This window comes from Tetrao urogallus (genome assembly GCF_951394365.1).
Source record: "Tetrao urogallus genome assembly, chromosome: Z".
NCBI classification, from domain to species: domain Eukaryota; kingdom Metazoa; phylum Chordata; class Aves; order Galliformes; family Phasianidae; genus Tetrao; species Tetrao urogallus.
In genome coordinates this window covers 46,754,876-46,778,988 of record NC_136816.1, presented here as the reverse complement: position 1 = coordinate 46,778,988, position 24,113 = coordinate 46,754,876, and the positions used below count along the sequence as shown (strand labels likewise).

General features: G+C 37.1%; 1 protein-coding gene across 1 annotated transcript in view; it reads left to right on the top strand.

Moving 5' to 3' along the window:
- Positions 1-17,174, top strand: part of KDM4C (lysine demethylase 4C) — a gene marked incomplete at both ends in the record, with an annotated part of 281,788 nt that extends 264,614 nt beyond the window's left edge. Inside the window, 3 exons of the mRNA XM_079548519.1 lie at positions 7,759-7,878; positions 14,319-14,411; positions 16,998-17,174. Of these exons, the coding sequence (XP_079404645.1) occupies positions 7,759-7,878; positions 14,319-14,411; positions 16,998-17,174 (390 nt within the window). The remainder of the gene's footprint in view (positions 1-7,758; positions 7,879-14,318; positions 14,412-16,997) is intronic.
- Positions 17,175-24,113: the final 6,939 nt, after the last annotated feature.

Genomic DNA, 24,113 nt, shown 5'->3' with positions numbered 1-24,113 from the left:
AGACGCTCCGATGCGCTTGCCAATTTCACCTTCACGCTGCTCTTACGAGATGGTGAGTTTTGTTTCATAGAGCATCTTGTACCCCACAGTAAAACTTCCTTACTGTCCTTTGTTTTTCACTTTATTGCGATGCCAAGTACCACTGTGGACATCCTAAGCTGTGTTCTACATCAGGGGCTAAAATTACAGTCTTTTGGACAATTCTGCAACTCTCAGTTAGCATTATTTGTGAATTTGTGTTATTGCTGAAAGACTATGTATTGACAGAAATATATAAAGTAAAAAATTCTTGGTGTATTAAGCAATGCATGATTCAATTTGTCCTCTATTTTCCCTTTAGTGAAAAAATATATTCACTTTGTAAGAGAAGAATCAGCAACATTTTAAGGACAACATAATATGCATGAGTTCAAAGTATTTTTATATTATGCGGTCCGTGATCCAATGCTAAATTTGTTGAATTACAGAAACTATTCTGTTAATCTGGTGATTTCATTGAATTTATACCAATTCAAAACCAGAATTGCACTCCTGGGAATCAGGCCTGCTCTTTCAAATGCTAATGCACTGTGTAAATTACTGTTCCTGTTTAGATAAAATTCTGACTGTGGCAAATTAGCTACCACTATCCTTTTCATTCAAATTGTCTTGGAACGTAGGAAACCTAATTTTGTGTTTCTAAAAATTTGCATGAGTACTGTATACTATCAGTTTCTCAAAGAAAAACAGTTTGACAGTCTTTTGACATCAGCAGTTGATTTCAGAGAGTTTCTACAGTTCTTTGTCTTCACTTCTGCTTTAATAGTGTTGGTAGATATATTCACTGTTTTCAGCTGCAGTATGTTATTTGTCTGTATGACAAGCTTTTCTGAATCAGAGGTGCTGTTGTAATCACATTGGTCGTGCTCCTTATAAAACAATTACTGGTAAGCATGTCTGTGGGAGCTTAATCACTAGTGCTAAAGTTGAAAGTTAATGTTAGCTGAAATAAGATAAGCAGAGGAGACAACTTGTATTAAGTGCCTTTGCAGAATGGCCTTGGGGACATTTCAGTTCTGACGTCAGGACTGAGCAGAGGTACAGGGAAGGTACCTTTCCTGCTCTCCCCCAGAAACCTTGTTCTCTCAAGGGTTTGTACAGCAGTAGCTAACTCTTAATGACAGCTTGTTCACCACATGTTAGTTCCTTTGCATTCTTTCCTGTTCAAACAGTCTTTACATATTAGTGCAGAGAGCACTATATCTCATGGCAGGTATCCTAGCAGCAATGAATAGGGTTAGTAAATTAAATTCAGTTCATAATTTGAAAGTGGAGAATTTGGATAGGACTAACTGAAGTCAGTGGCAACATTATTTCTATGCAGTTGCCCTAAGGTTAGGCTAAGGTTGTTCATACTTTTTTCATGTTGTGATTCTGGGAATGAGAAATCCAGCTGAAGTCCTGTCAATTGAAATGAATGTAGAGAGCATGTTTTGTCTGTATTTTGAGAAGTAACAGTTTCCACTGAAGTTTCTAAAATCCTACAATTAATGCCCATTTTGCTATGAAATAAATTTCAGTTCCTCCAGAATAAGAGTGCAGAAGTAATGGTTATCAAGTTCTGGAGACTATTTATAAATTTCAAGTTATTTTTTAGAAACCAAGTAATTTTTAATGTAAAAGCTCAAATGAGATAGTATTTTGGCTTTCTCCATACAAATAGTTGATAGAGAGATTGATAAGTCTGAAACATTCTTGTGAATTTAAGAATGAAGGAGGTGATAAGAGATGGACAGTTTCTATTTCAAGTTTGATTTTAACTGTGTATATGGATTTGCAAACACAAATTAAGTATTGGTATGTAAAATAAAAGTGAGATAAGCAGGATAGGAAGGCCAGGTTTATTGCAATTAGAGAGCCTGATTTAGCTATAATTCATCTCTTCAGTATCTGTTTCTCTTTGATCTTTGAAACCTCAGGGTAGATTATGTGCTTTCACTCTTCAGGAGGATTAGAATATTGTACCTTAACCCCTATGAATGAGGGATGGAACAATATGTAAAGGATATGTATCATCAGGCACAGTAGAGGCTGAAGTCAGTTTGCTACTTCTGCCTTCAGCCATTTCTTCAGGACAAGTGTCATGACAGCAGCATAGTGTGGTTCAAGAGCCTTCTGATACAGAAGGCAGCAGCACAACAGAATTGATTCTCATGCAACCTCCATGTAAGACTGCAGTTGACTGACTGAGGAGTGTCTTCCTGGAGGGTTTTGATGTCTTCTGGTATAGAAATAATGAGTTACTTCAAAGTACAAAAATATATTCATCTAAACTAATTGATACAAATATTTTGCATTGTCAAGCTTTGAGCTAACAGTCAAACAGTCTTCAAACAGATGGCATCTGGGAAGAATAATGCCAGTTAGATTCTGTGCATATTTTTTTAAATTCCATACTATTTCTTTATCAGTAATCAAAATTATTTATACAACTTACATATATTTTATTCTTTTGCTGCATTACAGAATCATACAGCAAGAACAGTATTATAAGTATGTGATAGCTCAAAAACCTGTTGCAAGAAGAGCCACATATACCCACTTTAGCCCTGTATTGTTCATATCAATTATACTGCCACTGGTACTTCACCAGAATTTTAATAAACAATGAGGCATTTTCTTCTTTGTTTTCAAAACAAAGCAAATCAACAAAGCACAGAAATGTCAAAAAGATGGAGAAAATTTTGCTGAGTGACATCGAGAAAAATGCGGTGATTAAAATACAGTTTAAACAAACAAAAATATTTTATTTAGAATACAGTCGAAAGCTTGGAGATTTAAAAAATACCAGAGTTCAGCACTGTGCCTGCTAGTTAAACAGATAAGCAATTCTATTAGAGTTGAGGAAAATAAATTTGGAGTTACTGAGATTCATGTCATGGGAATGACTCAGTTAGGAAATAAAGAGGTGTCCACCTGATTATGTTTGCTGTCATGGTTAATGCTTGTTTACAGTTTGATGCTCCACACTGTGTGGATTTTGTAGAAATGCCTAATGGGAAGTGCACAGAAGAAAGTTATGTGTATGGTAGGCTTTAAAACACTTCAGCAAGATGCAGAAGAATGAATGGTTCAGAGCAGGAAGAGGCTATTCTGTATGTGGAAGGACATAACTAATAAAAAACACTAAGTTATACCTGTTCATAAATGTAAACCCTGGTTTTGCGAAACAGCAAAGCTGAAAACAGTTGATATTTATTCATGCAAGTTGGTGGTGAATACGTATAAACTTAAATTGTGAGAGTGAACTTCTCACAGATGATATTTCCACTTTATACTGTATAAAAGAGATCAATTTTTTTTTTTCTTCAATATCTTTACAAATGTTTGGGCTTATTTTTGTAAACAATGGAAAATCTTCATCTTCCTTTTCTAGTTATGTATATATGAATTTTTTAGGACTATGTTCAGAGAAAATGTCTCCAGTAATATTAATCAGCTGAAGAGGTTGTCACTTACTGATTCGAAATGTATTTTATATTTAATTCTGCTCTTCCCTACTAAGCTCACTGTAGGAGCACAGCTGTGAGTTTAGTAGTCTCCTTCAGACATTGATCAACATGGAAATTGATTTCCTTCATCCTGATAGAGGTTCCACAGAATGCTTATGCGGAAGTATGAGTGGGAGGTAGTCTGCAGTTCTTAAAACAAGACGTACTGATAGAGCTTGTCAGCTGGGGCTTCAAATCAGAGACCTTCATCACTGTATCTTCCCTTGAATCAGAGCAGGATCACATAATCAAAATAAATAACAAACTCCAGGTGATCTGATGAAGTTGTCTTGTGATTTGATCAAATATTGGCATTTTATCATGATTGTTTTCCAGGAACATTTTTTAATATTAGACTATTGCTAGATTTATACCTCCTCTAAAAGATGCCATGTGGGCATTTTCCCTTCTTCCAAATAAGTTCTAGAGATAAAATCACCAATGTTATTGCTATGATTTCAAATACAATGCTTACTTTTTGGCCGTGATCTTACTGTTTTAAGTGAAGGGAGTTAATTGACCCTTTTCTACTAACCACATGCCACATTCACCTAAGACTAAATCAAGTTTGGAAGGATTTGATTCCAGTTAAGCTCTTGAAAGATCAGGCGTGCTTTAAGCTGACAGTTGAAAAGGCAGAATGTTGTACAAGCTTATGAAAAATTGATGCTGGATTCTGGAGCAATTCTGAAGATCAGAAATATTTTTTAGAGTGTCTTTTCAGGTTTTTAAACCTAAAAAAAAATCACATTTTTAAACAAAAAAGAAAGATTTTGAAAGTGTTACTAAATGATGCATTGTAGTTTTTAGGTCTTTTTCATTCAACTGCTGCATTCCTCAAACTTTTTTTCCCCCATTAAGTGCTAATATATTCTATGTCAGCTATGCTCTATTTTCCTTTCTAAGATTTTTTTCTCTATCTAGCTTTCTGTCAGACCAGAGACTCAGTGAATTAACTTTGGCTGATATCTGTAGTCACAGAATAATTTCATCATTTCCTACTACAATCTTTACATGAAAGACTTCAGTATCCTTTCTACTATCAATTTTACTTTCCGGCTTCTCTCAGCCTGTCAGTGCCTGAAGATATGAGCCACACCTGCTGAAGATGACTTGCTCAGCAGCACTGAAATTTAGCCTTGTTGACTTCAGGAATCACAGGATTTAATTTTGTGCTTTCTTTGAATTCAATAAATTTAGTTGTTTTCAGTACGGTTGCTTTGAATAAAATATAGGAGAAATCCAAGTCGCTTACATTTTTATAATTTACAAAATAATTGCTGATTTTTAAATATCTGAATTCGTACGATAATTGTAAAGAAAACCATTATCAAAATAAAATTGTGGTTATCCAGGGGATATATGCTTCTGACAGTTTTGGAGAAATCTCAATAGTTCTTAAATTCATCTTAAATATGTACTTTCTAACCTTGATTTAGAAAGTACATATTTCTAAATTGATTTATGTCCATCTCTGAATATATTTATTCATTTTTAAATTAAGATATTTTCTCCAGGTGTCATTGGCTGCAATTCGGATTATTGGAATCTCACAACATTTCTCAGATTATGGTTTCTGTTCTCTTCTTTTTTCTTTATTTCTCAGTGTGGGTCCATGTTTGTTCTCCTACTCAGTTGGTATCAACTATCACCAGCACGATGGTGCAACTAGAGCTAGTGCTTACAGATATTCTGTTCAGATTTTATGAACCAAAGTATTCTTCTGTCACTGTGATAAAAACAAAAGGGGAAACAAAAATGTAGGAAAAATTCTTCGTGACAGTGGTAGGCATAAAAAAACATTATTTATCATTCCAAGATTTATTACTAATGGATTGATTACTGTTTTAGCTCAGTGTATGTCATGAACATCAAAACATATGTTTCTGAAGTCAGAAAATACAGCCTGTTTTTTTAAAAAAATGCTTAAGAATTGTTATTCTTTACAAGTTTTTGCTTATAATGAAATTCTTTGAATATCTGTGAAACTGTGTCTAAAGTGTATGTTACTTACATCTGGCTTATGAGAATGTTCAGGGATTGTCATATCTTATGCCTAACTTTTCATGATACAACTGAGCAGAGTGAGATTGTGTTTTGTTAGTTTTGGCAGCCTAAAAAATAGGTCTCATCATGCCTTCAGAAGAAAATGATGAGAATATTTTTACAGTAAAAAGGTAGAACCTTTAAATAGTCTGCGCAATACAAGAAAAGTTAGGAACTGTCAGCAATAATCAGCATTTTTAGAATGTTTCCCAAATGTTGTTCCATAAAGTAAGGTAACTTGGTTATATATATGAGGGATGAGTTTGTGTCATAATTCCAGTTCTTCTTAGTTATTTGCATGGGAACTGTTAATTTTCCATATGAGCAATTCCATTAGCTGACCGAGAGAAGCTGTGAGACTTTTTTCTTCTGCAAGATACAGAGGGACAATTCACGAAAGGCTTTTGTTCTTGGAAAATTGATGTTTGGCTTGATATTGTTGATAGATTGTTTGTTTTAAGGAAATTTACAAAATTCCATGTTGCTTTTTAAAAGTTTGTTTGAAGACACTTTGTCAAGACGTTTTAAAAATTATTTCTTATGCTTTAGGAATTGATAGGGGAAAAGTACAATAAGTATAATAATGTTACTGAACATCTTTGTAGTCATCACCAAGGAAAAAAACTTCCTCTCTCTTTCCTGTGGAAATACTGAGAAGAGTATACTGGAATGCCGTTTCCAACCCCATAAGTGGGCGGACCCATTGGATATTTGGTGATACTAAAAGGATGTATCATTCTGTGTCTGTCATAAAAACCCTTTTTGGGCAAACACAGATGATATGTCTTAGAGCTGTCCCCTTGGAGAGCGCCTGAGAGACAATAGAGACAGACAGTGCTGTCATCTGTTTTTCAAGAATGTGTGTTCCTGCAAAAGCCCAGCATTATTCTGTTTTTCTCATGAGATGAATCAATTTCATGGATATATGTGATTAAAGACAATTTACCAGGCTTGAATTGGGCTAAGGCAGTATTGTAACAAGATCACACTCCAGTAAGGATTGCTGTAGTGTATTTTTGCTCCCACATTTTAAGTTCTTTGTCATAATCCCTGGCCTCAGTTAGAAGAGGCAGGTGAAGCCAACAATACATTTTGGTAATTATTCTATTTAAATGTGAGACTGAAAACAGTGAAAGTACCACAGCAACTTGAGATAACACCAGATCCCAGAGAACCTTGTCCCTGAGTCCTTGCATCTGACCCCTTGGCTCTTTCTTCTCCCTTCCTGTTTTGCCTCTCAGCAGTGAGCTCAGATAGCATGAACTGAGTAGTTCCTCTCACCTGTAGGAGAAAACCACTAAACTAGCTCTAATCTGCATCACAAGTGTTTTGAGGTAGTCTCTACAAAGTACAAATGCTTTTTGGGGAGTGAATATTTGTCACAGGTGGTTTCAAAGGAATCAGTGAGCACAGAGCTGGCATGGTCTTTCCCATGTCCATCGTACTGTTTCTGATATGAACAGTGTGTTCTGCACATAAGTTATTCGGGTCAGACCTGAACCATGTAAGGCAGAAGAAACCATAGCAAGTACGAACTGTGCTGCTCTGACATTCTCAACAAATCAGGCACAAAATTTGCCAAAACAAAGGAAAAAAACGTGTTTTGTAACTCCTGAAAAATAACAAGCCAAACAGAAAACCTCACCTGTTCTTCATCATATGTATTTAGACTATTTCAGTGTTTCTCCATCAGCTATGCAAAGAACTCATTGACATTCTCACCATTTATAGTTTGATCTATAACTGCATTTTTCAGTCAGCGAAGTTAGCATCTAGCAAAATTGTGCTGCAATTAACAAAACATGAGTTATTTGAATATGGAAAGGAAATTGTTGCGCATATTCAATTGCTCTTTAGTGATCTTTATTTTCAGTATGTGACAGAAATTAATTTGGGGAAATGTATCACAGTTGCTGATAGCTATCTGATTTATGCATATGTTGCCTTGCCAATGCAGCATCAAGCTGTTAAGAGAGTTTCTTTGGTCAGTATTTCATTTTCATAAAGGCTAACAGTATCTTCTGTTAGCCCATTAGCAGGATTATAAAACTTGAAACACACATAGTAATAAATCTTCTCCAATTATCAAGTTGTAAGAAGCAGCTTATTGGTAATTTCAAAGTATATTCAAAGTGTATTAGCTCACTCCCTGACGTGAGAATCCATCCTTCTTTGTAAATAGAGCAGAGATTGCCTAAAGCTGGGCCCACCTGCAGAGGGAGAGGTTGTTCAAGTGAAGTGGCCTGATGGAAAGCTGTATGGTGCAAAGTATCTGGGACCAAACACAGCTCACATGTATCAGGTGAGTGTCTATATTTATTACCAGATGCCTATTTTTGAGATGTCTTTATTGCTTATTCAGCTCTAGCATTGGAGTGGCAGACCACAAGTTCAGAGCTGCAGGAATATGGACTAAATTGTAAACTGCTGATGCCTTTAAACCAGCACATAATGCTGTCTAAAACATTAACTAGTACTGTGCATTTCTTCCGAGTTGATGTTTTGCTTGATCCCATGAAATTAAAAAGAATGATTTTTTAATAGAACTCAATCAGTAGTCTTCACAGAATCACAGAATTGCAGGGGTTGGAAGGGAACTCTAGAGATCATTGAAACCAACCCCTATGTCAAAGCAGGTTCCTTACACCAGGTCACACAAGTAGGCATCAAGGCAGGTCTTGAACATCTCCAGAGAAGAAGACTCCACAGCCTCCCTGGGCAGCCTGTTCCAGTGCTCCGTCACCTCACTGTAAAGAAGTTCTTGCGCACGTTTGTGCGGAACTTCCTATGCTGCAGTTTGTGTCCATTTCCCCTTTTCCTGTCTCCATTCACCACTGAAAAGAGTCTAGCCTCGCCATTCTGCCCCCCATACCTCAGATATTTATAGACCTGGATTAGATCCCCTCTCAGTCTTCTTTTCTCAAGGCTAAATAGACCCAGTTCACTCAGCCTTTCTTCATAGGAGAGATGCTCCAGGCCCTTCACCATCTTTGTGGCCCTCCGCTGGACTCTTTCCAAGAGATCCCTGTCTTTTTTGTACTGGGGAGCCCAGAACTGGATGCAGTACTCGGGATGAGGCCTTACCAGGGCAGAGTAGAGGGGGAGGATCACCTCCCTCGACCTGCTGGCCACGCTCTTTCCAATGCACCCCAGGATGCCATTGGCATTTTTGGCCACGAGGGCACAGTGCTGGCTCATGGCCAACCTGTCATCCACCAGGACACCCAGGTCCCTCTCTGCAGAGCTCCTCTCCAGCAGCTCATGCCCCTGTACTGGTGCATGCAATTATTCCTCCCCAGATGCAAGACTCTACACTTGCTTTTGTTAAGCCTCATCTGGCTTTTTTCTGCCCAGCTCTCCAGCCTGTCCAGATCTCGCTGAATGGCAGCACAGCCTTCAGGCGTGTCAGCCAATCCTCCCAACTTCGTATCATCAGCAAACTTGCTGAGGGTGGCCACTGTCCCCTCATCAAGGTCATTGATGAAGATGTTGAACAAGACCGGACCCAGCACCGACCCCTGGGGGACACCACTGGTTACAGGTCTCCAGCCAGACTCTGCACCACCAACGACGACCCTCTGCACTCTGCCATTCAGCCAGTTCTCAACCCAACTCACTGTCCACTCATCTATCCCACAATTCCTCAGCTTTGTTATAAGGATGTTGTGGGAGACAGTATCAAATGCCTTTCTAAAATCAAGATACACTACATCTACCGCTCTCCCCCCATCCATCCAGCATGTGACAACATTTTTCATTTTGTAAGGTGAACAGGTAGAATATTAAGAGAAATAGTTATTTTTTTCCAAGTCATTTACTTACTATCTCCAAATTGGTCATTTATTTATTTGATTTCAGGTAATTACACTATTAATGAGATAAAATCTATTAATAGTTTGTGACCACAATGTGCCCCAGGCATTTTGTGAAAGGATGGAAAAAAAAACAGTAAAAAGAAGAGTGAAAATACCTCCACTTCCATTTGTGCAAGGTACTTTTGAATTAATTAACACATAATCTAAGGAGCATTTTATCCTTAGCAAAGCCAAAATGAAACTGAACACTGCAGCTTTAAAAGCCTTTTAAGGCTAAAAAGCTGACTTCTGATTTCAGAGACACAATAATCGTTGGTTTTTTTTGCACTTGCCTTTGAGAAAAAACCAGTCAGCAGCTTTGAGTACTGAAGTGAATGGTAGAAACTGCAATAAAACAATCACAATAATAATACTACTTCTGGAAGAATGAGAATCTAGGTACATTTCTTTTATATATATATAATCATTTTCACTTATGTAACTCTTTTCATCTGAAGGCTTCACATTACTGTACAAAAATGGTAAATTTGCTATTATATCTGCAGATAAATTAAGGCACAGGGAGGCTAAATGATATGCTGCATTGACCTTCTCAGTTTGCCAATGACTTGCAATCAAACTCAGGTCTTCAAATGCCTGATCCCTTGAGTTAGTCTCTAAATGTTACCCTTTTGCTTATATTTAGAAGATGTATTATTTTGTGAAAGTGAAAAGTTGTGTTTTTTTTTTTAATGAAATACAAAGATTGTTCTACAGTAACAGTAATCTTCTAATCATTTAATCTTCTAAACAGTTGGTCTTCTAAGGAATACTGTGAGATTAGGTTAATATGGTTGTTTAAAACCAAAATAGTAAAAAAAAAAAGAGCTTTTTGTCTCATTTAGGACCTCTGAGACAACGTGATAAAAGTAGTATAATAGAAAATAGACTAGCATAAGGATATTAGTAGGGTCTGCAGTTTTTGCAGTTCCTCAGCATAGCAGTTATAGGATTATTAAGTTTGGAGAAGACCAGTAAGGTCATCAAATCATCGATCCATCACCTCATGAGTTTCCTCATGAATTTCACCCACAGAGGCCCAATGCCCAAGCCACAAATCATGTCTCTAAATGCCACATCTATACATTTCATGAACGTGCCCAGGGATGGTGACTCTATCCTTTCCTTGGGTAGCCTCTTTCAATGTGCACCCACACCTCCTGAGAAGAAATTTTTCCTAATATCCAACCTGAATGTCCAGTGGTGCAACTTCAGATCACTATCGTCCCATTGTTGTTACCTAGGAGAAGACACTAATCCCACCTCACCACAACCTCCTTTAGGTAGTTGTACTGAAAGATGAGATCTCCTCTTAGATTCCTCTCCTCCAGACTAAATAGTCCCAGTTCCCTCATCCACTCCTCAAAAAGTTTGTGCTCAAAACCCCTCACTAACTTTGTTGCCCTTCATTGCCCACTCCAGGACCTCAATATCTTGCTTTTAGTTTTGGGGCCCAAAACTGAATGCAGTACTTGAGGTGTGACCTCTTCCCCACCAGCTCATTTTCTGGCACTGGAGTCAGCCTGTTCCTGTGCATTTATGATAGAATCATAGAATTTTTAGAGTTAGAAAGGATCTTTAAAGGTCATCTGGTCCCAGCTCCCCTTCAGTGAATGGGACATGCACAGCTAGATTACATTGCCCAGGGCATGATCCAGCCTGGCCTTGAAAGTTTCCCAGGAAGGGCATCAATTACATCTCTGGGCAACCTGTTCCAGCTCCTCACCACCCTTGCTGTAAAAGATTTTTTCCTTATATCCAACCTAAATTTACCCACTTTAAATTTGAAACCATTTCCTCTTGCTCTGTCGCCACAGACCGTGCTAAAAAGTCTGTCCCCTTCTTTTCTGTAGCTCCCCTTTAGATATTGAAAGGCTGTAATCAGGTCACCTTGCAGCCTTCTCTTTTCCAGGCTGAGCAGCCCCAGCTCTTTCAACCTGTTTTCATAGGAGAGGTAGTGGGTGTTACCTCAATACAGGTGCATGATCTTGTATTCGGATTTGTTGAACCTCATGAGGTTCACCGAGGCCCAGTGCCCAAGCCTGTCTAGGTCCCTCTGGCAGGCATCCTGTCCTTCTGATGTGTTGAATGTGTTGACTGCACCTCACAGCTTGTTGTCATCTACAGACTTGCTGAGGCTGCACCCAACCCCATCAGTGTCATTGATGAAGATAATAAAGCACTTCCAATCCTTCAACTGACTGCCCCAAAACCCTGAAGTTCATTTCAATAGCCTCAGGCTTCTCTGTTTGACCTCATCATTGCCAACCTGAACTACCAGAAGTGGATAATAAGTATTAGAGACTACTGTGAACTGCTTTTAATAAAACAAACTTTTTAAACAAACTGGGGAAGCAGCAAAGATTAAAGGGTGTCCAAGTTGTACTATACAGGATTTCTGAAATTTTGCAAGCATTTTAATCTGTATGACAGGACTGCCAAACATGACCACAGATTACAGAAAGTCTGTGGCATGCAAGGTGCAAGATTAACTCTAAGACACGAGTAGTGCTTCTTATTTATCTTATGTGGTTTCCAACACAGCCTCCAGGACACATGCACATACACACACTGTTTTCTGATCTCTGTTGGACACTTGAGATTCTCATACCAAAAGAATCTCTTTCGTGTTCTCTTATATTGTACCACAAAAGGAGAAACTGAAAACGAGTCTCTGAAACAACTGTCATCTGATACAACAAATCTGTTCAAATATCCAAATACAGATAAATCTGTGAATTGTTCTCATGTTCTTGAGACATTTGTACAGAATTTGACAATGCTTATGCATGCAGGAGCTATGACAAAATGTGCCAGAATTTGTGTCATCTAGCATAACATTTGCCATCCAGTTACCCCACACAATCCCCAAGCAGAGTTATACCTGCAAATGGAGTAAGTGTTCATTTCAAATGAAACTGTTAATGATGTCTATCTGTGTGATGTCATTTTTAATGTAGGTATGATTGTTTTCAGTGTTTATTTTAGATTTTCATTTGAGATGATTAAATTATTCACGCTGTTGTTTTCTACATTTTCCACTGATCCTTTAATCTTCTTGTCGTGATGAGAGAAAATCTCATGGAGAGAATAAAGTGGTACACAGACCCAGTGCAACTACAGAAGTGCAAATAAAATAAATTGCTGGATAAAACAGATGATTGATGATGTAGTATATGCAGTCTGGAATAAGTTTGAGTTATTAGAGACAATGGTTTTGTATTTTGCATGAATCACAAAACAACTGGAAGTCTTAGAGAAGTGCTTATGTTTGCCTTTAACATTATGGCAAATACATTTCCAGTGCAGTTTCATGCTGAATTATAGCTGAAAACTTTCCAGTTGCAAAGTTGAACATATTTCACACAGCAAACTTGTAAAATTCTGTGGTATGAAGCAGTCTCCTCCCTCTTTACCCTGCTATTAAAACAAAAGTCTTTGCCCATTAATTTTCTCATTGCATGGAACCAAGGGATTTTATTTCCTGCCTGATTCTTTCACTGGTGATGCATAACAAGCATTACTGCAGATACGAAGCAAAAACATACTATGAAATGTACTGTGCAGTAAAGAGCAGGAAAAACAGAAAGTCTGCTCACAGATAATGGTGAAAAATAATAAAATGGCCATCGTTTAAACAAGTTTAAACCAAAGGGAACTTTATGTTCCACTAGAGTACCACTCGCTGACTTGGCCTGTAGGGTTAGTAACAGGAACAGAGGGGCAAAGATGACTTCTGTGATTTTTTTACATATCTTGCTCTGTGGAGTTTTCTTTGGATTTTAAATGTGTTCTGGATTTATGCATCCCTTTTAAATTGTTTTTAAAGAGATCTTGCTTTTAAAGAAGTTAATAGTTCATACACCTGTACCCTTACATTTGACAGTGGATATACTCTGTTGGATTCTTCAGTTGTTAAAATTAATCTGACACTCTCAGTCAAGGCAAGGTTTTAATTTGGACCTACAAAACCCACTCCATCTACAACTTCAAATGCATGATTTTTCAGATTTATCTATGATAACACTTTAATAATGTTTTTATATGTTTGCATTTGGACTTATTATTCCAATATGTCTGTTGTCATTCAAGTGGTATCATAAACGGAATGGGACTTCTTTTAAGTTCTTGCCAAACTTTTAAGTACAGTTTCTATAGGAACTAAAACTGCAGTCCTAGATAATAGCTGAAAGTCACAATTGTTAGATGAAGTATGAAAAAAAAATCAGCAGCTACTGAAAAGGCATAAATGCTTCAAAGCCTCAGCATTTTAACATTCCCCACACCTAGTTACATTTCCTTTCTCATTTTCTGCTAACGGGGTTCATGTTGGATTAAATCTAAACCTAAGCATGATAAAGCTTTTCATCTTCTGAACAGAGCATTTTAAAGAAATTCCATCAGATTCAATAAAATTCTGTTAACTGCTATTTCCCTAGTTGTCACTCATACTTAGTTTCTTTTGACATCGTCTTCCTCAACCTTGAAGCACAGGATGTTAAAATTAAATTTATTTATTTATTTATTAGAAGCAAGGAATTAAAATGAGGCAAATTAAAATGACATGAAGACGTTTTAATACATCGGTCCTACAAAATTATTTTGTCTGTGTTGTTTCTGCTCTGCATTCCTAATAAACTTTATTTTATTGTGTGTGTGTGTCAGTGTTGATTTTGAAGTCTCTTTGCTCAGATGTTTTTTTTTGGTCTAATGAACATTCTAAGAAATAACATTTTTTTTCTGTTTTATCTTAATTTCACTAAAATAGAAATTATTTATGTTCAAATCTGCTTGCAGATGCATTTTTATTCAGACATTCCCAGAAACTTCCCAGAGTTAAATCATGATTTTTTTTTTAATACTCTTTTTTTTTTTTTTTTCCAATGAGGTTGAGTTTGAGGATGGTTCTCAAATACTAATGAAGAGAGAAGAGATCTATACTCTAGATGAAGAGCTTCCTAAAAGAGTGAAAGCCCGTTTTGTGAGTACTTTCTGATAACTTCATGGTATTTACATGCTCAAAATGCCAACAACGCTATTCCTGGCTTTATTCTTACTTTTTATTTTAATTTGTACAGATTTTGCACAGCAATTAGCACAAGTTCACGTTTGCCAGTGAGAAGGATTTGTTGTATTGCTAATACAGGCAAATGCTGCCTACTTCTTGTCTCCCAAAGGGGTCATTGTGGTAGAATATCTGTCAGATCATGAGTAGTATTTTGAATTTTAAAATAGATAAATGTTATATTCTTTCAGAATGTTTTTATGATGTCCATAGCTTTTGAAAAACTTTCCAAATTATCAGAGCTTTGAGATTTTAAATGCTTTTAATTTAATAAAAATGCAATTAACTCGTCCTGAGAAACAGAACACCTGTTTCATGAAAACTCATTAATATCACTAACAGGACTTAGAGCATTTCGCTGGTCTTTAGTTTAAAACCAGAGCCTCATATTTTTCCAGTTTCTTGTGGTTCCAGACAACATCCGCTGGTTAACTATATGCCATTCAGAAAACAGCTGAGGTTCCTGAGGAGCAGAAGTTTGAAAAGAGAAAGTTCTGCCATACAGATATTGGAGGAAACAGATCTGTCTTTGTCACTAATGCTAGATGTTTGTGCAGTTCAATTCAATACTAATTCTACTCAGAAAAGCATTGTGCTCATCTCAAGTCCATGTTCTCATTTAGCATTCTTTGTTCAAAACTGTGCCTAGTAAGTTGAATTACCTTACTTAATCTAACAACCAAGCATAAAGATGCTAAGTTGTTCTCATAAATAAGAGAAATAATTCAGTATTGTGTGAAAAAAGGATAACTCTCTTATTAGAAAAATGAAGCTTTGAAAGGGAGAACAGTGCACAGTGTAGTTTTCATTGCTGCACGGTGGCAGGCTCATACACAAAACCTGCTTACATATCTGTTATGTGACATTAATTTGATTTTTGAGAGCTGGGTATGTGGCATGGTACGGGAGTAATGTGTAGACTGGATTCTTCAGGCATATTCAGCTTGGATTAGTTTGATGGCCTAACTAACAGCATCACACATATGTATAGATAAGTAACTTTGACTTCCCTTGTTTTTGCTTCTTGCCTGCTTGCTTCTTCCATCAGTGTCTCCTTTCAGTCAGTCCTCAGCAGCTATCCCTTTTGTGGAGGCTGCACATTTTTGGGCTGTGTCAGGGGCAAGGGTTGTTGTAGTGCGTGAATGGGGCAGGAAAGTGAGAGGTAGAAGAAAGACAGAGAAAACTGAGGTTGTCAGTGAGTGCCCACTGGCAGGATTTACTGAAGGAATAGAATGAGATTAGGACAGCTCTTTCCAGTTGGAGGTGCAATAATCAGATGTTCCTGACTGAGACAACTTTTGGCCAGTTATTTGTGGTAAATGCAAACATCTTTGAGTGTCCTAATTATCTAGGGTTAGGAAAGATGTCATGGAAAATGTTGAACAAACCATCTGGATATATTCAATATGTTCTTCAGTGTTTTTTAATTATATTCAGAACTCCATTGGTTATTTTTTTTTCTTTTTAAGGAGACTACTTACATAAAACTTTTATAATTAATTGCATGTCCTGTAGAACAAAAACTGTTGCATTTCAGTAAGAATATCATTATGGCCATAACTGAGTTCATGCTCTTTTAAAAATGATATTTTTATAGTTCAGTATTTTATTTTTGCATCCGTCACCATTCAATTTATATGGACATTAGATATTGGTTAAAAAACACTGAATTTGGTCAAATACAATATCCAGTCTATACACAGGCCTTTCCACGATTCTCCACAGTTCCCTCAGGTTCTATAAAAAAAGGATTTATTCCTCAAGGTATGTTTAACACTTCCTTCACCTCATGCTGAATTGTTTCCCCTTCTTGAAATATATGACACTAATTTCTTCTAACCAGAGTTTTTCCTAACTGTGGAAATTTTACCGTGACTCAAGTAATAGAAGTTGGTTCCAACCTCTCTGCCACTGTTTTTCCCCAAATGGATTGCTGTCTGTCATCCTGCTTCTTTGTCACAGTTGATCCTTTAAGTTTACTGAGAACCAGCTGTTGATTTCAGCTCTTAGTAAATCAACTAGCATACAGGTTTGTTAACAGAAGTCCTTGAGGTACATTGCACTTCAAACATATCTGAATAAAATACAGATGTGGATAATACTTGATACTGCTGGGAGTGAAGCTACCCAACCATTGTGTTATTTCTGTGTTGCTGTTTTGCATCCTGAAAGAGTGTGATTTTCTGAGTTCTGGATAAAACCAACCCTAGCTGGTATTAATCACAATTCTAAGGAGCACTAAAGATCTAAAAACTTAATTTATGAACATGCAAAACATGGTAAAGTAAAAATTGTACTTTAAAATGTGTGTTTAATCTATACATTTAGTATTTATACATTTTTCTACAAACTGTGTCGTATCTGAATAATCCATCATATAGTTAGTGATGATGCCATGGTGATCTAGTGGAATGTACCTGTACTTCCATGTAACTCCACTAAAATATATCAGAACGTGGTAGTGTGCACCAAGTCTAATGTGTATTTAATGTCTGGTTTTAGTCCACAGCGTCTGACATGAGATTTGAAGACACGTTTTATGGAGCGGATATTATCCTGGGAGAAAAGAAGAGACAGAGAGTACTGAGTTCCCGTTTTAAGAATGAGTATGTGGATGATCCAGGATACCGCACCTTCTTAAAAAGCTCGTTCCAGAAGAAGTGCCAGAAGGGGCAATAAAGGAAGTAATGAAGAGACGAAGACAGAAAGACACACACACACACTGTTTTAGACTGGTTATAGCTGACTAAAAAGTCAAGCAGCATTAGTTGCAATTGGTTTTGAGTTAATTAAGCACTTGGTTTTACAGTGAGGCAGTTTATACGTAAGCCTCGTCAGATAAAGTACTTGAGTTATTACTTCTTCAGTTAAGTAATAAAGATTTTGTAATACTTTACATTTTGAAACTAGGAGGGAAAACCAAGTGAGAGTAAAACGGATTACACAGCGATAGACTGAAGAAAATTTTTGTTTGAAGTTAGTGGAAAAATTCTCTTTGAGTAATAGAAGATTCACAGTCAGAAGAGGAGACACTTTAATAAACAGAGACAATTGCACTAGCTCATTTTTTTTCTGCCAATAGGGAAGGATGTTAGGTTTAATAATAGCAGTTTTTGTAAAACATTTTTTAAGCAAATACAAATATGTATGGGATTAAGACAAACAAAATCAGTTTTGATTCATACAGTGCTCTTCCTTTTTATGTCACTACTGCTCTCAGTAGGGTTTGATGTGGACTCAACTGTTGACTTAAATATTTTTGGCTTTTCAGAAAGGTATCTTCAGCACAGTAATGATTTTTTGTACATTTAAAGAGGCAGATTTCTGCAATTATTTTTGAACACATTTTTCATAAGATCTATAAAAACAGCTATTTGTAAAATATAATTTTCTTTCATTTTCTGTACTGAAAATTAGAGTTTAAAAATATATGCTTAACAGGCTAGTTTTGAATGAATACAAATGGTCTTCCTTTTAAAATAATGGTCTATCACTGTAATAATATTTTAAACAAATATATAAATAAATGATTTCCTTTTACTTGCATCATTTTGTCTCTTGACATGATTATCAATTCCAGCACCTCTGGTACTTAAAGGAAGGAGAAACTTCACTATCTGCAGTAGACATGTAGTTTCCTGAACACAACACAAACACATGACTTAGTATTCAAACAGTAACTTGATAAATGCTTTAATTCCTTGTCTATTTCTCTTCACTCTTTGGGATCTTGATCTTTTTGCATATTTCACAGAAAACAGCATGTCTGAATGCATTTCCTGCCTATTTGTCTGAAACACTTTGGTTTGTGAAACCAGAAGAGAGCTTTATCAAAGTTGCATCATCTGTTTCTTATAAACTGGCCCATCAGCAGGATTTCTGACTTCCTGCCACGGGAAAAAAAAAAACACTCTCTCAAAGTACAATTTGAGCACTGCTGTTTCTCAGGCTCTGCTTCTAATAAAAAACCAAAAAGCCATATATATCAATATATGAACCCAATGAATTTTTCATGACAAACCCAGTGCTTTGTTTGCCGAGGTGCGCTGTTGCCCTTTGCAACGTTGTTGTCTCACTGTTGCCCTTTGCATGATTTTTATTTGTTTGTTTATTTTGAGTGGAGAGCAAAGTCTTCTCATCTACTGTGTGGCATCTCCATTATAAATTTAATTTTTCTGTGTTACATTAACTATTTATTATTTTGCAATGAAATCACTCAGAATCCCTTTAGTCTTAGAAATTGCTTAGCTGTGACAATCATAATGTATTTCTTACTGGCATATTTCTTTAGAGGTAGTGGGTTTCAGTGAGTACTGTCTGGCGTATTTCAGAATACCAGAGCTTTTTCCAGAGTTGTAAAAGAAAAATTACCAGGGGTACTGTACCAAAATGCAAGATTGCTGCCCTCATGATATAAATACAGCTGGTGGCTGGTAAGTTATTACATATAATGTAAACACCAGTAATAACTTCTTGATATTAAGTTCTATAACACTGTTCAAGGATAAGAATGAGAGTGTGATCCATCCATCATAAAGGTGATAAGAAATATTACATTATTCTTCAGTTAAGTACATGTAAACACACTTTGTAAATAAATAAATGAGGCTGTGAGATACTACACAGGCTAAATGTTAAGTGCATGTTCTTTGACTGCATCTAATATCCTATTAGTCAAAACTGAATAAATAATTACCCTGTCTGTACAAAATGGATGTAGAATTTTTCTCTTCAGGTTCCTTGAGATCTGCTAATAGGAATAATTTCTGAATGTTATAAGGTGCTATAAAATAGCTGTCCTTCTTTTCCAGCTCTGGAAAACGTAAGTCTGAAATGTACTTTTCTTGATTTTAAATAAATAAGTTCTTGAATATGAAAATAAATAAATGTCCCTAGTTTTTAGTAGTGTAACTCATACGTTTTAAAAATACAGTTTATTTTCCATGGTGCCTTGTACTGATAATCCTTTGCTTTAAGTATGGAGAAATATTAGATTTAATCAACAGAATATAAAAGAAATTTTGTTTTAGTTTTTAAGCCACTGAGCTTTGTCTCTTGAGGTCCTCTGTATAATTGGATTTCTTGTTTCCTGAAGTATGAAATGTGGGACTGTATTTGCTATTAAGTGCAGAAACATTGACCTTGATTTTCCTGTTTTTGTCTCCTTATCTATGGAGCTGAGAGAATGATCTCATGAGGTGTTGGGAGGCTTTGTAGTTCGGTAAGTGCCAGATGCAGAGTGCCATGTAAAGAAGGGAAGAACATAGTTACTACTATCACAGTTTCATGCCTCCTGTCGCAAGACCTTATAGCACTTGCTAAACTCTATTTGCTAGGCATCCAGACAAGAAGAAGCTTTCCTGTCCTTTGCAGCTCTTCAAATTTCATGTATTTTTCAGTCCCATGTAAGTGGTGCTGATGTGGACCTTATTAGTATGTGTGAAGGCATGATGGTAAGTGATGTGCATATAATAGCTGGTATGCCAACTGCCAGGAACAGGAAGCTTGCCACTGTCTGAATGAATTTGAAATAGGTCATTTATTGCCAATGTAGCCAAGTTCTCACTCCCATGAAACATTCCATTGATATTTTTGTCCTGTTTCTATGTCCAGAAATGTCTTTTCTGATTAAATAGCATCAGGCCATCACCAGTTGGCTTACAGGGAGGTCCAGTGGGAAAAGTGCAGTGTTACCTTTAAAGTCAGGCTGACTGAATCGTGGTGATTTTCCTAGAAGAGAGCTGCATACCTCCAAGAGAAACCACTCTCTTTCTATTACCTTAGTCCCACAGTAACAAAGTAAATTGTTTTGCACATTCAAAAATCCTGAAGGCTATGTGTGTGTGAGTGCAGAGTACACAAAGTACTGGCTTGACAGGCCAGGGTGCATTTTATTTTTTTCACCATATTCTCATTCATCTCAAAAATACCAAGGAAGAGTCTTGAATACTTGAATTTATGCTGGCTTGTGAAGCAGAATATTTTAGCACTATGATTTCCTCAGCTATAGCTAAGGTTTGATAAAATCGCATTACTGGAATTAGATAAAAATTAGATTACTTCTCTTGAATCCTATTTGCTCTTGTATTACTATAGAAAAGCTATTTTGTTGGTGCTTAATAGGAGCTACAAAATGCATTGTGCTGTGCTACAGTGCTTAAAAAATTTCAATTAAAAGGAGAAATTGATAAATTCCTGCAAAATCTTTTTGCTTTGAAGCTTGTTTACATTCTGCAGCTGTAAGTGAACAGCAGGCTTTAGCAACATATAGTATTATACCCTGACACTTAAAATGCAGCAAGATAAAAGCTGCCCCTATTTACATAGCTCCACCCTTTCTTATTTTGTGAGATGTTCTCCGGCATACCGACGGCAAGAGAAAAAAATGCAGATGAGGTAAGTACTGCTTAAATGATCATCTGGCTAAATAGCAAATAGTTTTATTTGCTACCTGTTCTGCTTGAGTTAAGCATCTCTGTGTAGTGGAACAACCCCAACTGTTAACTTTGATAACATGTGATGGCAAAATGATAATTTTGCTTGGATGCATGAAATAATTCTTTTCAGCATGTAAACATTGTAGCAGCATTTTTATTTCCTCTTAAACAACAGAAGTATTTCATGCCAGTGCCCAATAGCATATTAGCAGGAGGGACAGCTTATGTATGGTGTGTGAGATGAATCTTTCCTACCCATATGCAGAAAAGTCATATTCATCTATTAAAAAAATACCAGAGCCATCTGAAAAGTTTACTGCACACCTTTAAACTTCAGAAACCATCTCTGAGGGATCATCTTGAATCCTGAATACCTCAGATAGGAGTCTTCTGTGATATATCTAGTGAAAATAAAATGAGTGATGATATGGTGGAGTATAAAGGTTGCAATGGAGTTAATCCAAGGTGTTGTATATACTGCCTGCTTGGTTATGGTTTCACAGTTGCTACCAGACCAAACTGTTCCGCAGCCATGCTGCTGAAACATTATTCTCAACAATTTAATGTGTTTCCTATATCTAGATTTGTAGGCAGGGCTTGTAGCTGCCAAATCTTTCTTCTGTAAGTAAGCTTTTGTTCAGTTGCTAATAACTTTGGCAGTGTCGGTAGCCTACAGCTGAAACTTTTGTTTGTCGATAGCTGAAAAACATCAGGGAACTCAAAGCTGTTTGTTAATTTGGAAAAATGATACTGGGTAAGATAACCTTTGGTCCTTCTCTCTGGAATGGGGCCATTTGACTGAGTGTTACGCTTGAGTGCTCCATGTGGAGGGGCTTTAAGATTGGAGCAGCCATTTGCCACCATGCATATCCAGCCCCAGTGCCCTTCTGCTGTGACAGAGCACACTGCATGCACAGTGCCACTGCCATCACACTGGGACTCACCTTGCCAGGGCTGCAAACTGGGAAGGCCTTTTCCTGTCCTCTGGAGTTACTTAAGTGGAGGGCAGAGATGTGCTCTCTGTTGTTGTCAGTGCCTTGCTGGGTGTTACTGCAGTAGAACAAGAAAGCAGGAGAAAGAAAACAGACAAACCTGCCTTCAGAGGAAAAAAGGAAAAAAAAGGAAAGAAAAAGTAAAGAAAGAATTAAGGCAGATAGGGAGCATTCATGGAGCTGGAAGGGGAAGAAAGAGTGGGATGAGATTCCAAAAAAGAGATTGGGTCATAGTCCTCTGCAGAACCCAGGATGCCCGAGGCTCAAATTTCTTCTGGTATAAGCAAATGGCTGTGAAATGTACCAGCAAATTACTGGCAGGTTGCCTATAGGAATAGCTGTTCCTGATGCCAATTACTGCATCAACTGAAGGAGCAATCATCTTTATTCTCCCAAGGACTTGATCCTCCTGTGCATAGAGGGAAAAGCAGCTACATGTTACAAGTTTTAAAATATGCTTATGTCTTTATTTCTTTCTTTATTTCAGATTGATCATCAGAAAAAAAAAAAGAAAAAAAAAAGCAACACAACAATGTGCATTTGTATGCATTTCAATTTCTGAGCCAGAGTAAGGTTGCAAAATGAGGTATACAGCAAATGCCAGAATTTTCCCAAGAGAAGGAACATCATGTTTGAAGCCTCCTTATCTGTTTCTTACAGATCTAGTCACTAGAGCAACCGTGGGGAAGAATCACCATAGTGACTCTCTGGGATGCACAGGAGTTAAAGCAAGTAAGAATGGAGATGCACTGCATTCCCGAAGGGCATTTCTTGACACAGTACTAACGGTTGATGGCAATGTCATGCTGCATTATTGAGGAGAAAAGGCTCAAGGAACAATGTAATGGAACAAAATTATCTTCAAAAAGTTTCTGTGTCTAAAAGTAGTCCTCTGCAATCCATATGCCTCGCTGCTCCTCTGTGTGCCTGGGTAGTGGGATGATCAACAAAGCTGTTCGTTCTGTCCAGTGCTGAGAGAGCAACCCAGGGTGACTTGCATGGCCCTGTTGTTTCCCTTGGAGTCTATTAAGTGAGTGAAGGCAGGACAGGAGAATTACTTATTACATAAAAATATGTAGGAAAGAAAGGATTACTTTTTCATTTTCCAACTGGCCATGATGTGTAGGAGGAAACAGCAGTAATAGATTTCTGTCCTAAATGCCTTTGTTATTTTGAGCAGTAAATCCTCTCAAAATGGCTGGGACTATTCTGTTTATTGCCAGTCCATTCTTGTAGCTCCCACACCAAGTTCTCTTTCCTGACAATTCCCTCTTTGCCAGAAGGCAGAGGAAAGACAACTAAGCTTCTTCCTCTCACTTCATGCATAGAACTGAAAAGAGTTTTTCTGTCATTCTTTGTCTGATGGGAAGTAGTCTTCTAAGGAAGCCATCTCAGTGTCTCTAGTTCTATATATGACTTTGTTATGCAAAAATGGCTTTGTCTAATATGTGTTAGTTTAATATGAGTGTCTGGCTGCATTAGTGGCCACGTGCTGACAGGAAGTTTCTGGCTAAGCAGTTTGTCCAAGTAGCTGGTAATTCACATGCCCCATATCTCTGCAAAAATGAGGCATCCTTGTCAATACTGTCTGGAGTAAAATCCATGATCCACTGAAAACAATGATGTGTTACCTCTTGATGACAGATTTCCATTTTTTTAATTTTAACTTAAGGATATCAGCAGGGTCCTGAATGGAAAATAATACCCACCAAAAATTTGCAAATAACCAGCAGGCTCTAGACAGCAACATACTTGGCTTTCCCATTTTGTTGAAATACGAGCACCAGAACTGTAGGGTTCTTCATAGTTAAACATTTGTAAGGTGCATTTATGCACAAAATATATTTCCTTCAAAGAAGAAAAACAAAACAAAACAAACAAACAAAAAAAACCAACAAAACAACCCCCTCCCCCCCCCCCCCCCAAAAAAACAAAAAACAAACAAAAAAAAAAACCCAAAGCCAAAGAAAACTAAAAACCAAAACCCAAACACCTGCCTTGAGAATGCCAGGAGACATTAGATTTTAATGGAAATTATTAGTGGGACATATGCTACATACAAAGCTCTAGCTGTACATGAGCTGCTTAGGTTTTTTTTGATATAACTGTTACCTCAGTCCCTGCAAGCAATGGATAGACTTTAATGCTCCTTGGGAATGCAGTGCTCCCCCTTTCTTGTCCCTGCTGTA